This window comes from Juglans regia, chromosome 4, assembly GCF_001411555.2.
Source record: "Juglans regia cultivar Chandler chromosome 4, Walnut 2.0, whole genome shotgun sequence".
Taxonomy (NCBI): Eukaryota; Viridiplantae; Streptophyta; class Magnoliopsida; order Fagales; family Juglandaceae; genus Juglans; species Juglans regia.
This window is the reverse complement of record NC_049904.1, coordinates 25805457-25819619: the sequence shown is the minus strand read 5'-3', so window position 1 is coordinate 25819619 and position 14163 is coordinate 25805457. Positions and strand designations below refer to the sequence as shown.

The following is a 14163-nucleotide window of genomic DNA, read 5'->3' as shown; positions in this document are numbered from 1 at the left end:
GCGTATCACTGCTTTCTATATGGTTATTCAGGCTATAACCACATACCTATATTTCCCAAGCAAAAATAGAAATTATTGAAATATTTCCATCACATACCAATGTTAAGGGAGTTAGAAGTTTCCTTGGTCATGCAAGATTTTACTGGCATTTTATCAAGGACTTTTCTAAAATTTCTAAACCTCTTTGTAATCTGTTGAATAAGGATGCTGTGTTTGATTTTGATAATGATTGTTTGAATGCTTTTAAAAGGTTGAAGCAAGAGTTGGTATCAGCACCAATTATGGTAGCCCTAGATTGGAGTTTTCCTTTTGGGCTATATGTGATGCTAGTGATTTCGCTTTGGGTGTTGCTCTCAGCCAGAGAAAGGACAAGAAGTTGCATGTTATATATTATGCTAGTAGAGTTTTAAATAATGCACAGTTGAATTATGCAACTATTGAAAAGAATTGCTTGTTGTTGTGTTTACTTTTGACAAGTTTCGATCTTATCTTGTAGGTTCCAAGGTGATCATATATACAGACCATTAAGCAATCAAGTATTTGCTGAAAAAAAGATGCCAAACCGTGCTTGATTCGGTAGGTGTTGTTGATTCAAGAATTTGATACTGAGATTTGAGACAAGAGAGGCATGGAGAATGTGGTAGCAAATCACTTGTATAGATTAGAGGGGCAATCAAGAGCAGATGAGGTGCCCATTAATGAAAGCTTTCCAGATGAGCAATTGTTGGCAGTTTCAGTCATCCCTTGGTATGCTAATTTGGTGAACTATTTGGTGAGTGACATTCTTACCCCTAATTTGAGCTATCATCAGAAGAAAAAGTTTTTGTTGGATGTGAATCATTATTTTTGGAAAGAATCGGTACTGTATAAACACTGTGCAGATGGGATGATTAGAAGATGTGTACCCTAGGATGTGATGCAGGATATCCTTGACCATTCTTTGGAGTGTGGTGGGAATTTCAATACCTCCAAGACAGTTGCAAATGTATGGCTGTTAGGTTTTCACTGGTCGACCATGTATCAAGATGCTAACAATATGTGAGCATGTGTGATAGATGTCAAAGGGTTAGCAACATTTCAAAAAAAATGAGATGCCCTTGACTAATATTCTCGAGGTTGAACTGTTTGATTTGTGGGGAATTGATTTCATGGGCCCATTTCCTTCTTCCTTTAACAATTAATACATCCTAGTAGCAGCTAATTATGTGTTTAAATGGGTTGATGCAATTGCAACTCAGACTAATGATTCTCGGGTGGTGATGAGATTTGTGAAGAAAAATATTTTTTAAGATTTGGTATGTCGAGAGCCATTATTAGTGGTGAAAGCTTCCATTTTTGTAACTGGTCATTTGAGGCTTTGTTGAAGAAGTATGGGATTACTCATAAGGTGGCACTTGCCTATCATCCTCAAACAAATGGGCAAGTGGAACTTGCAAATAGGGAATTAAAGCAAATTTTGGAGAAAACTGTGAGCAATTTAAGGAAGGATTGGGCAACTAAGTTAGATGATGCACTTTAGGCCTATAGGACAGCTTTCAAGACACCTTTGGGTATGTCTCCTTACAGACTTGTCTTTGGAAAGTCTTGTCACTTACCAGTTGAATTTGAACATAGGGCTATTGGGCAATTAAGGAGTTGAACATGGACTTGAAAGCTGTGGGAGAAAAGAGATTGTTATAGTTGAGTGAGTTCAAGGAGTTTAGGTTGGATGCTTATGAAAATGCTCGGATTTACAAGGAAAAGACCAAGCATTGGCATGACAAGCATCTTTAGATTAAAAATTTCAAAATTGGGCACCAGGTGTTACTCTTCAACTCAAGACTTAAGCTATTCACAGGCAAGCTTCAGTCTAAGTGGTCTGGCCCATTCACGATAAAAAAAGTGTATCCATATGGTGTTGTTGAGGTGTATAGTGAGGTCACTGGTGCATTCAAGATTAATGGGCAGCATTGCCTTATCTTGCTGGCAATATGGTTCCTAAAGGAGTTACTTTTGAAAAATCATACCTACGGTTGATGGTGCAAAAGTCAAGCTAATGACTATAAACAAGCTCTTCTTTTGTTTTAGTTTTAGTTTTTATTTAAGTTTTTTTTTTTTTTTTAGTAAAGATGGTTGTAACCCCCCTTCTTTTGGTTGTGTTGTGTAGGTTCGAAAAAATAAGTAAGAAGCTAGTTCATGTTCACTTCAATCGGATATTCGTTGTGTTTAGTCTTGCTAAAAGGACAATATTAGTCTTCTATTTTTATTTCCTTTCACATCAAGAACAATGTGAAAATTAAGTTTGGGGGAGTGGATATTTGATTATGTTGAATGTTGGTGTTGGCTATGTTTGTTTGAGAAATATTTTTTTTTCTTCAAAATTCTGGTTTGTTCACATTCATGCATGTTAATTGGTGATCGTATCCATGTCTTCCAAACCAGATTTTATATGAAAGATTAGGAGAAATGAACCTACATTTGCACTTGTGTGAGACTTATTTAGGATCAACATTACACTTTTGGGTTCTTTATTGTGCTAAGCATTGTATTTTTTATTTAGGATAGACGATATCTTATAAAGTAAGATTAAGCATATTTGTTTTCTTTAGGATTATTGAAGTACACATTTCCTTGCAAAGTTGTGTGACTATGCATAAAATATTAGTGTGATGATTTTCTTGTGATTATCCCCTTTGATCTACTCCTAAACAAGGTTTTTTTTTTAGAAGAGCCGAAGTCACCTGTCCATGAGTGACCCCGTGCCAAATTTTATTAATAACCCTCACTTGTGGCGGAGGAATACCGTGGTTACAGACCGACACCTAGTATTACAACCAATATTACCAGATGTCAAAATTACAAAATAAAATTACAAACCTGCTAAAACGGACAAACATTACACAAGAACAAGACACTAACGATAACGTAAAGAAGGCAAACCCAAATTATCCAAACGGATTAAACCACGAAGCACCCTAGGCACCTCCCTAACAAATCTCCACTCTGAATTAAGACCCGACGCACCACTTCGAGCCAACCAATCCGCAACTTTATTTCCCTCTCTATAAACATGACAAACAACGCACACCATAGAATCCATGAGAGCCAACGTATCTTCCCAAAAATCTTCTAAATACCACACACCACACCTTCTCCTATTCCACCACGAAATCACCACTTGCGAATCTAATTCAATTTCCACAAAATTAATCCCCAAATCCTTACATGCCTTGAGCCCCTGAAGAACAGCTAACAACTCCACTCTATTACTTGTACCGATACCAATAGAAGAATTAAAAGCATTAACCATAAGACCACGATCATTCCTAATGATACCGCCCACCCCTGAACAACCAGGATTACCCAGACTACTCCCATCTGTATTCAATTTAAACCACCCATGAGCTGGCTTTTGCCAAGCCACTGATTGTAAATGCTTTCTAATAGGAACCAAAACAGGAATATTCAATGACTGTAAAACCTGTGAATCATGTCTGGAAGAATTACTAACCTTTTTCATATCTCGAACTACAACTCCCATCCATCTACTAATAGAAAGCCGAACCGAAAAAATAGACTGGAACCTTCCCTCCATACGCGCAGCACAACGTCTAGTCCATAGATGCCAAGTAATAATAGATGGTAAAATCCCCACTATTATTCCCAGTTGAGAATTAAAAGATGCCCTTCGAAACCAAATTTGTACCGTCTTCCTCCAAGTACGACCAATACGAATACCAAAAATAGATCCATAGAAATGCCATAAAGCCGATGCAAATTCACCTGTAAGTAACACATGATCTTGGTCTTCATAATTACCTTCATCACAACAATCACAACGAGAAACTATCTGGATCCCAATGCGCCGAAGACGATCATCAACACTTAATGCCATGAACCACACCTTCCACATTAAAACCGAAACTTTAAGTGGAAGTAATTTATGCCATACCCAAGGATGCCACTCCATACTAGATCCTTGAACACGAATATAATCCCAAGCGGATTTGGTCGAAAAATTCCCACTGTCATTCTTCATCCAGATCAATACATTAGATCCTCCCTTACACCCAGCCAAAGCCTCAATAATACTCTCCACCTTATCCTGACCAACCAACGTACTCAAAAACTCCACATCCCAACTATTGGACAACTTACACTCTTTAACTTGCAACATCGGATTACCCACTATCTGTAACTCATCAATTAGAGGACCCTCGTCTCTCCATTTATCATACCAAAATAAAATATTACCATCTCGAACTCTCCATTTAGCATTATTAAAAACACTCGGAATACTTTTGACAATCATTTTCCAAAACCTCGTACCTTTTCTCATATCAATAAGACACCAACTCGAATTTCCCACATATTTTCCTTTAAAGAAACTAGCCCACAGAGATTCTCCTTTCAAAAGATTCCAAGCAAACCTCATGTGCAAAGCTCTTTGAATATCCCCCAAATTCCGCAAACCAAGACCACCCCCCTCTATTGGCTTACAAATATTCTCCCAGGCCACCCACTTTTTTTTTCCTTTACCATTAATCTCACCCCAAAAAAATGTGCTCAACAGTAGATTTAAAACTTTAATAATAGAATGAGGAACCTGTAAAACTGCAAAAATATGTAAAGCCATACTAGACAACACATGACGAAGTAAAATTAAGCGCCCACCCGCAGATAATAATTTCATTTTCCAACCACTGATTTTATTCCAGACTTTGTTAATCATCTCCTCTAGATGCTCATGCTTAAGACGCCCTAATACAATCGGAACCCCAAGGTATTTAAAAGGAAACAAACCTTCAGAGAACCCTGTCAGCCTTTTAAGATCTCTCTTTCTTGCTAACGAAATTTTAGGAGAATAAAATATAGCCGTCTTTTCTTTACTAATTTGCTGACCTGACCATTTTTCATATTTTTCAAAAACCACCAACAGTTCCTTAACCGATTTCTTACCCCCATTCAGAAAAATAACAATATCATCAGCATACATAAGATGAGAAATATGAGGAGTACCTCTAGCTTGGGAAAATTTTCCAATCTTGTTCCCATCAAAGCTTTGTTTCAAAAGTCTAGAAAGCACTTCTTGAAGAATAATAAAAAGGTAAGGCGAAAGGGGATCCCCTTGGCGCAAACCCCGCCTCCCTTGAAAGAAACCTTTCGTCGTACCATTAAGCATCACAGAATACCACACATTCGAAATACAAGCACTAATCAGAGCACAAAAGGAAGAAGGAAAGCCAAAACACCTCAAAACCTCAATCAAAAAATGCCACTCCACCCGATCATATGCTTTAGCCATATCAACTTTAATCATAATATTACCACCATGTGACGTCCTCTTCAGAGAGTGAACCATTTCCTGGGTAAGACTGATATTCTCAAAAATACTTCGCCCAGGTATAAACGCTCCTTGTTCAAGAGAAATCATTTTGGGAAGGAAACCTGTCATGCGATTCACAATAATTTTTGAACAAATTTTATGGAAAACTGAACAAAGGCTAATTGGCCTAAATTTATCAAACCCCGAAGGCACATCTACCTTCGGGATAAGCACAATAAAAGAAGCCGAATAAAATCTCGGAAGACGTTTTGATAGAAAAAATTCTGAAATAGCTTCTAAAACGTCCACTTTAACCACCTCCCAGCAACTCATAAAAAAACCCGCGCCAAAACCATCTGGACTCGGAGAACTATTAATAGGAATAGTTGATAGAGCCACTTTCACTTCAACCAACGAAGGGATCCCACAAAGCCGGACACAATCCTCATCATTAATAACCGACGAAATTAAACTAGATAAATCAGGCACCTCCCTAACCGGATTAGATCTTTGAAGAAACTCAGAAAAATAATCAATAGCTCCAAGATGAATTTCTTCCGGAGAATTAAACTCCAACCCATTCGAAGTTCTCAACTGATGAATTTTCCTATGCTTTTTATTAGATAACCACACATGAAAGAATTTTGTATTCCTATCACCATCCATTCTCCACTTAATTTTAGCCATTTGTGCCAATCTAATATCCTCTCTAAGCCTCCAAGAAGACAACTCATTAGAACTCCTCACTAATTCCCTTTCAATATCATCATCCCAACCTCTCTGCAACAAATTTTCCAGATTCTCAATCTTATCTTCAAGAATAGCAATCTGATTATTAGTTCTCCCAAATACACTCTTGTTCCATACACGCAACGCCACCTTAAGTTTTTTAAGTTTAGTAGCTAATTTAAAAAGGCCCGAACCTATAACCGATTCAGACCAAACATTTTGAACAAAAGTCATAAAATCCGGATGCTCAACCCACATTTGCTGAAAACGAAATGGAGGTGGACCATAAGAGAAAGGATCATTTAAAAATTCTATAACCATAGGACAATGGTCCGATGTAGTCCTAGGAAGATACAAACAATGAGCAGTCGGAAAAAGAGACAGAAAATTTGCATCAAGTAAAACTCTATCCAACTTTGCCCAAGCTCTAGATAACCCTTGCTGACCATTACACCATGTAAACTTACCACCTTGTGAATTCATTTCCAACAACCCACCCTGATGAATCCATCTATTAAACTCATCAATTGCAACTCTATTCCTCGGACGCCCACCACACCTCTCAATATCCGACCGAATTACATTGAAATCCCCAGCAAACAAACACGGCTCCACACCCATTCTATCCGAATTCAACTCCTCCCAAAACAGCTGACGTTCAAGCCTATTACACTTTGCATAAATAAAATTACCCAAGAAATGATTACTTCCTTCGGTAATACATAATGACACAAACTGCGAACTCATGCGAACCACCTGCACATCCAATTCATTTTTCCAAAACACCCAGATTTTACCACCATCAGTCTCATTTGATATCGCCTCATCAAATTTCAATAACCGCATGAAACTATGGATTTTAACCACACTCTGAAAAGGTTCCAGCAACACTATCAATTTTGGCTTATATTTAGACAGCATTTTTTGTAATCGTCTCTTAGAGGTACCTAAACCTCTTACATTCCAAACTAAAATTGATCCAAGCATTGAGAAAACTTTTGTGTTCTAGTGATCACCCGCCTAGAACTACGGATCTTCTCAAACTGCCTCTTTTGATATTTACGCTGAACAACTTCATCTTCGGCAGCCGAGTGATATTCCTTCTCCTGCAAAAAAACTTCCGCACATTTCTCAGGTTCCGGATCAGACATCGACCCATCTTCCAGACATACCTCTTCCTCAGGTCCATCATAAACATCTTTTTCTGCAGAACTAGGAATCACTTCCCCCTCCCTCATATCTGTTTCCAATTCTATTTCCCTTAAACGGTTCGCACAATCCAAATTTCCGTCCATAATTCTTGGAATCATTTCTTCTGTAAGTTCCGGAATCTCAAGATTATCCTCTTGATCCTTTTCCGGTTCCAACTCCGCATGATCAAGATTATCTGCTTGAACAACTAACACCCGATCCTCCTCAGCTGGTTCTTTTGGCTCAACGTCTGTATTTTCAAGAACTGAATATTATTCTTATCCTTCGGCTCCTCCACGATCGGTTCTTTTTGCCGAACCCACACATTACTTCCTACATTTTTTTCCCAGCACGGCAAGTCTTTAAATTATGTCCCTGTATATGGCATTTAGAACAGAACGCTGGCAACGTTTCATAAACAATTTCTTGCTTTCTGCTAGTTCCCAAACCAGGCATTCCAATCCAAAAAGAAAGTAACGGTTTCTTAGCAACATCCATTTCAACACAGATACGAGCACCATCAGTCCGAGTAACACAACGAGTAGAGTTATCACTTCTAATAAATCTACCAATAGGGGCTGTAAGAATTTTAAGGAAAGATTCATGATAGTAATTTGGAGGCAAACCTGGAAGTACAATCCACACCGGAACAAGCGAAGGTTCTTTTTCTTCTTTAAATTCTGGAGTCCAGTGGAATGGACGGTAAGGAATTCCATCTATATCATTAACTTCACGAGACAGAGCCTTATTGCAATCTTCTTCTGAAACCATTCTAATAAAAACATTCCGAGGATGCCGCATATTGGAGACGACTGGAACTCCATCAAGATTCCATCTCTTATGAATGAAGGCCCGAATGGCATCCAAAGATGGTCTGTTTCTCAAAAACTTCAATACGATCGAATACCGAAATGGCTCAGCAGAACGTTGGACTTCCTCCTTAGAGAACTGGAAAAAAATTTCTCCATCCTTAGACTTCGGCAGACGAAAAGCCACAGACATATCTGGAAGAGGTTGAGGAACCACCAATACTAGATCCACGAAGGGACGCCGACCTCCGTTGATAGCAGCAGCAGCCATTACTTGCGTCAAACGAAGCAAGAAAAAACTTTCAAGGAGAAAGCCATTCTTGGAGCGTTCTTGGAGCTTCGGACTTCATTTCTCTTATACAGAATTAGTAAAAATAGAAGCCATGAAAAAATCAAGCTCAACATCCTTAATAACTTTAATGGGGGTGTGGATGATAGTGTAGCATTGCTTTGCTCCTATGTCAGAATACTAATCCGAGCTTATGCACCATTTTATATGCTGTCATGGTGAGATGTTCCGAATGAGGTTAACGATAACATTCAGAGTCGTGTACTGATGAGTTTATATACTATATTTTTTTTAGACATGTTTTAATTTCATATTTTTGACGCAGCTCACTTCTTAGAATGAGCTCGACCTAAATTTTGGCCGTAACGAGGAAGTACGAACTGTGAATGAGTTGATGACAACATTCTTTCGGCTTCACAAGGGATGATTTCATGATCACTTCAAGAAATTTGAGATCTTTTTGACAACCCAGATTATCAGGTATTCTTTTTGCTCAATCCCTTTTTCAGAAAATGAAGTTAGACGATTGTAGGAAGTGTTGTGATCTTTTTGAATGCCTAGATTATCAGGTATTCTAGATTTATATCCTATAACTTATTTATATCTATATTGGTTTCATATATTTTATTTAACATTGTTAATTTCTCCTGCAGGACTTTAGTTCTATCAATGCACTGAATATCTTTGACAAACCACCATCGCGCTGGTTAAAAGGTCATTCCAACGCCTTGCTGATAAAATGGTAATTAATAACTTATTAAAATTCAATCATTTTTATCATAACATGATTTTTTTAAATTACTAATGTGGCTTTGTTAGAAACACGATGATTCTGAAAATTTTTCCTGCATTCATGTCTATGCTGCTACTCACACCAATGCGCACAACAAGTGGATTGATCCTGTTGCTAAAGATAATTATGTAAGTAAGGTCATTTTGTGTGAATAAATTATGCCACCATGTGAATAGTTATTATGTTTACTTACCATTTTTTTTAAAACGTTACTTATTGTGTGTTTTCTTCCTAATTGTAGGAAAAAAATATTGAGATGCAGTCAACCTCTGAGGAATCTTCTCCTAGTGACATGGAAATATTTACGCTGGTCCTCAGGACCAAGTTTGGTTTGGTAAGAGGTTTGAGACATTCTTTCAAGCGTGTCGATTCATCCTCCACTACCTCGATTTTAGAAGTTAATAATTTTACCAAATATTTGGATGTCGCATGCCAAGACATTGAGCAGATGAAGTCAAAACCGCAGGAGGTGGAGGCTCTCTTATTGCGACAGTCTGATTTAGAGACGCATTTCAAAGAGCTACAAACGGACTAGGAGGAAAAAATCCGCATTGAAGTTCAAGAACAAGTCCAGAGGGAAATACTGGTCTGGATGGAATGTGTTATATCACTATAGCAGGATTGCATTGGGCAATGAAAGAAGAAGAAATAAACTTATTATTGCTCAAAACTTTTGTTTTCTAATTTTGTAACTCTATAAAACATTTTTATCAGATGATGCTATTAGTGGTGTAATATGATACAATTTGTATGCTTTTAATTTTATGAAATTATAAGTTCTAATCAATGCACTCGAATGTAAAGAAAAAAAGTTCGAACATGGCTTTACGTTCAAAGCTACGTTCGAACATAATTACACCAACGTTGTAGCACAAACGTTTGAACATGTCTATGTTTGAACGTTAAAATGAAACGTGTGAATAAAAAATACCAAACGTTACGTATTTATCGTTCAAACCCTCATCGGTTGGGTAAACGTTCGAACGTTATTGGGTACGTGCAAACATTACTTTTTGTGATGGAATTTGACTGTCACAAAAACTCTTCACGTTTGGACATTATATCTCACATAAGACTTCTAGCCGTCACAAAAAAACTTTCTGTGACGATTGTACAGTAAATCTTCTACTTTATGTGATGACTTTTTGGTGACGGTCTCAAACCGTCAGAAAAAATGTTTTGTGACGGTTTGCTTATTTTTTATGATTGTTTCGTCCATCGTAATAGATCAAATATGTTGTAGTTAGAAAACACAAACAACGGGGAAACATTGACTCTTATCTACAAAGAAATTAACTAAAAGAAGCACCACCACAAATAATGTCAAGCGGTAGATGTTTTCAAGTTTGACAATTGAGGGCTCAAAATGTGTACATCAACATTTTCCAAGATGTAATTGTAGCCAATATGGTTTGAAAGAGAGAGACCAAGACTTGAGAGAGTGAGATAGAGATTGAGATTGAGAGGGAGACTGCGAGAGACAACGGATGGTGGATAATGGGAGACCGAGAGAGAGAGAGAGAGACTAGACAATGGATAGAGGCAGACCAAGACTTGAGAGAGCGAGACAGAGACAAAAGCTTGAGAGAGGGAGACAGAGAACATCGAACAAAGGGAGACTAAGAGAGGTGGGTGTACTAGCGTGGGGAGTGGGGGCGGTGTGAGAGAATGAGGGATGAGTGATAAGTTAGGGTTTTTTTAGTTTTTAAGGTTAAGAGGGTATAATTATAATTTTGATACAAAATTTAGACCAGTTATGTGGGTTGATTCCGGGTTAATCAGGTTAACCTGTTTTGATCTGAACTCATTTATATCAAACCTCAATCCGCTCATTTCATGTCATGTTGATGTTGGGTTCAAGAATTGTGTCATATATTGTTATACATACACTACAAGAAATCAGGATTTTCTCAGCGATTTTTAAAGCGTTGCAATGAAAATCGCTGGAACAAATGATTTTTACCGTCGATTTTAAAATTGCTGCATATTTTGCCATGTTTAGTCAATGCTTGTATGCTGGGATCCATGATTTACTTTATTGTGGCGCTTTGGTTTGAAATTTCGACGATTTAGGTCGCTGTAAAAGAGAAAATCGTTTTGCGGCGCTGTGATTTCCGTCAACACAACATGTGGGGCGGGAAATCACCAAAGTCATTTATTTTCCCCCCATGATAGTTTCCCCCAATAGTACCCTTCTGCAATTCGACGAACCCGGCCATTAGACTCGAGCTTCCCTCCACCTGCAAACCACCCTTCCAAGCTATTATGCACGGCGTCACCTCCACCATCAGACTCGACCTTCCCTTCACCTGCAAATCCACCCTTCCCAGTGTTTTGACTGTCCCATTTTCCGAACGAATCTCCCTTCTGTTACTTCTTCTTCTCCATTTCCGATCTCTCCACATGCACATTAAGCAAAACTCACTCAAAAAACATTGCTACACGACTGTCTCTTCCACCCAAAACCACCACTAACAGCGGAGATTCCACCAATTTGGCCACCGCGGAAGCTGTTGTTGCAAATTTCTTGACGCATGCAGAACACCAATTGATTTGGGCATTCGATAGACCATATATCGCCAGCTCCAGTTCAAAATTTTGATTTTGAACATTTCTAAGTTGTCGTTCGGCATCAAGCAAGACCCTTTCCCTGGTGGCAAAGGGTTATCCAACTCGCCTCCTCCCCGTCCTCTCATCCACTCTGTTGCAGTTGATTAATGTTGGTAAGTTAGTCTTTTTTTGGCTTGTGTGTTCTTAAGGATTCTGTTTACTCTAACACAAAATTAGTATCCATTTTGTACACTCTACTGAAGTTGGGAATGGCAAGTAGTCTAGTCTGTGTCGTGTAAACAGGGGTGGTTTGCTCTTCCAATTTATGTATAGATTGAAAATGTGTTTGTGTACATATAATGTAACTGTGGCCATATAATGTATTTAAAAAAAAAAGAAACAGACAATCCTATGTTAGACTGACTAATAAACAAATGGTAATGATTTTGGAATCGATAGCATGGGGGAATTCAAAGCTGGATCAATGGTGGCTTTTAACTCATTGGACTACAGATTGGAACCCAATCCTTTTGTTTAAAACAGGGTAATTTGTCCACCCACTAACTTGAATGGAATGCCTTCACAGCTCAGCTTGGGATTCCCCACCTGATCTGAAATTCAAAGCATCTTCTTTGAATTAGGGGACTAATTTATAGGCTTGGAATCAAAGTTTTTCTTAAGGTGGAATTGATTTTATGCTCTTAAAAGTGTCAATCCCTTTACCAAAGAAAATTCCCTAGAAATTATTTGTTGTTCATGTTAAAATTTTTATCATGTGATGTTCCCCATTGGGCGTGAGAAAGTGCTTCTTGGAATGTGAAAACGGTTGCTTTCCTTTATAACATCTTCGAAAACATTAGTGCCTCATGATCATATCTTCGATTGAGTTGTTATCTACAGAAAAAATAGCTAGTTCTCATCACATGATGTGCAAGAGAAAATTCCTCTGGTTTTTTTACATGCTCATGTAATCCTCCTTTTGTAGTAGCGATCAAAGTTAACAAGCTGATGCACACTTTCATGCAGTTGGCTGCATGATATATAAGCTTGATATCTTGGCTAGCTCATAGCTAGGCTCCAAGAGTAAGTTGATAATCGTTCCATTGAATGTAAAGAACAGCAAGATTATCTGTGTTTTGTTCAATTACTTATTCACCCTCTACAATCTTGTGCTGGAAGTTTTAACATCTAGTTTTTGGAACCAAAGTACACATAAAGTGAAGAACCTTATATTAATTGCTACTGCATCACCATGATGAACAAAGAAATAATGAGGTAGCGCAGCATGCATAAGAGATCATCGACAATTGTTGATGTTGATCTAGGCAGCCTCTAGGTTGTGGTCACAAACTTGGATCAACGTCCCTTATAAATTTGTTTTGTATACTGTTTGGAGACTAGTGTTTTCTTTTGGTGATACTTGGATATCTAACTGCTAGAGCCTAGGCTCCAGATTGATGCACATCAATCTGCTTATTGGACTTAATCCTTGCCACTGCATGTAAAACTTGATCATGTGCTGTCCAGGAAGGCGAAAATATTCCATTGTACCCATGAACAATATATGTTGTAGATGCAAGCTGGATTTGTCAACCATCTTGATGAGTAGATGATATTCGAGCAATATATATACATATACATATGTATTTATATATATATAGAGAGAGAGAGAGAGAGGGTTATAATACTCATCATTTCACACACCACACATCATTTCACTTATTTTTCTTTTTTTTAAAAAATATTTTTTGGTTTTATTACTCCTAAACTAATTGATTTCATTTACTCATCATCCATACAATCACGCATTTGGTAAAGAAATTCAATTAAAAATTAAAATCATGTGTGGTACTGTGTACATGGTCATGTGGGCTGTATGCATGATGAATATAATTTTTCATATATTATATATATATGGATGTATGTATATATCACCCAACATATACATACAATACTTTGTTTGTTTTCCCTTTGATTGTTTTTTATTTTTTTAGAAAATTATCTGTATTCGAATAAGGTAAACAGATCTTGAATTGTGTCTTCTAGTTAGATTTTATCATCATTTATATTTGAAAACTGTTATATACTACATTAGAGATTTTATTAGTTCTATTATATATATAGAAATTGTATGACACTACCATAACCCTTGGATCCACTTGTAGAAAAAAACTCATCGATTAATGGAGAGACTCAGTCATTAATTAACATGAGTAAATTAACATGAGTACAGTATGAGAGTGAGGTATATTAATTGTTTTGCGTGTACATATATATATATATATATATAATTAACTGATCTATATTTCTTGCTAACTACGCTAATTAATATTACTAGTTGGCTGAATTTAGTTTTCATGGTTAGATGGAACATACAAATTGAAAACATACAAATTGCAGTCCATAATTAAACTATAAAAATATCTTAACAATCTCTTGAAGTCTCTTACTTTATGCTGGTTGGACAAGCATATATATCTGAACACCAAAATCTAAC

At 37.3% G+C, this 14163-nt stretch overlaps 1 protein-coding gene and 1 pseudogene across 1 annotated transcript; one reads left to right on the top strand and one right to left on the bottom strand.

Annotated features, from left to right (window-relative positions):
* The first annotated feature begins 1297 nt into the window (after positions 1 to 1297).
* On the top strand, positions 1298 to 2016 carry LOC118348221 (annotated as a pseudogene).
* Positions 2017 to 2848: 832 nt separating this feature from the next.
* Positions 2849 to 8305, bottom strand: LOC108999051. The gene is made up of 5 exons (XM_018975845.2): positions 7621 to 8305; positions 7051 to 7475; positions 5677 to 6904; positions 3205 to 3324; positions 2849 to 2856 (listed from the first exon to the last, which is right to left on the bottom strand). Exons 1-5 carry the CDS (start codon positions 8303 to 8305, stop codon positions 2849 to 2851), a joined length of 2466 nt encoding a protein of 821 aa, XP_018831390.2.
* Between the last annotated feature and the right edge of the window lie 5858 nt (positions 8306 to 14163).

Coding starts and splice junctions, on each gene's coding strand:
- LOC108999051 (XM_018975845.2), bottom strand. CDS start 8,305: ATGGCTGCTGCTGCTATCAACGGAGGTCGGCGTCCCTTCGTGGATCTA. Junction 7,476..7,620: donor TGAAACGTTGCCAGCGTTCT/GTTCTAAATGCC, acceptor TTGAAAATACAG/ACGTTGAGCCAAAAGAACCA. Junction 3,325..5,676: donor ATCAACTATTCCTATTAATA/GTTCTCCGAGTC, acceptor CTGGTTGTTCAG/GGGTGGGCGGTATCATTAGG.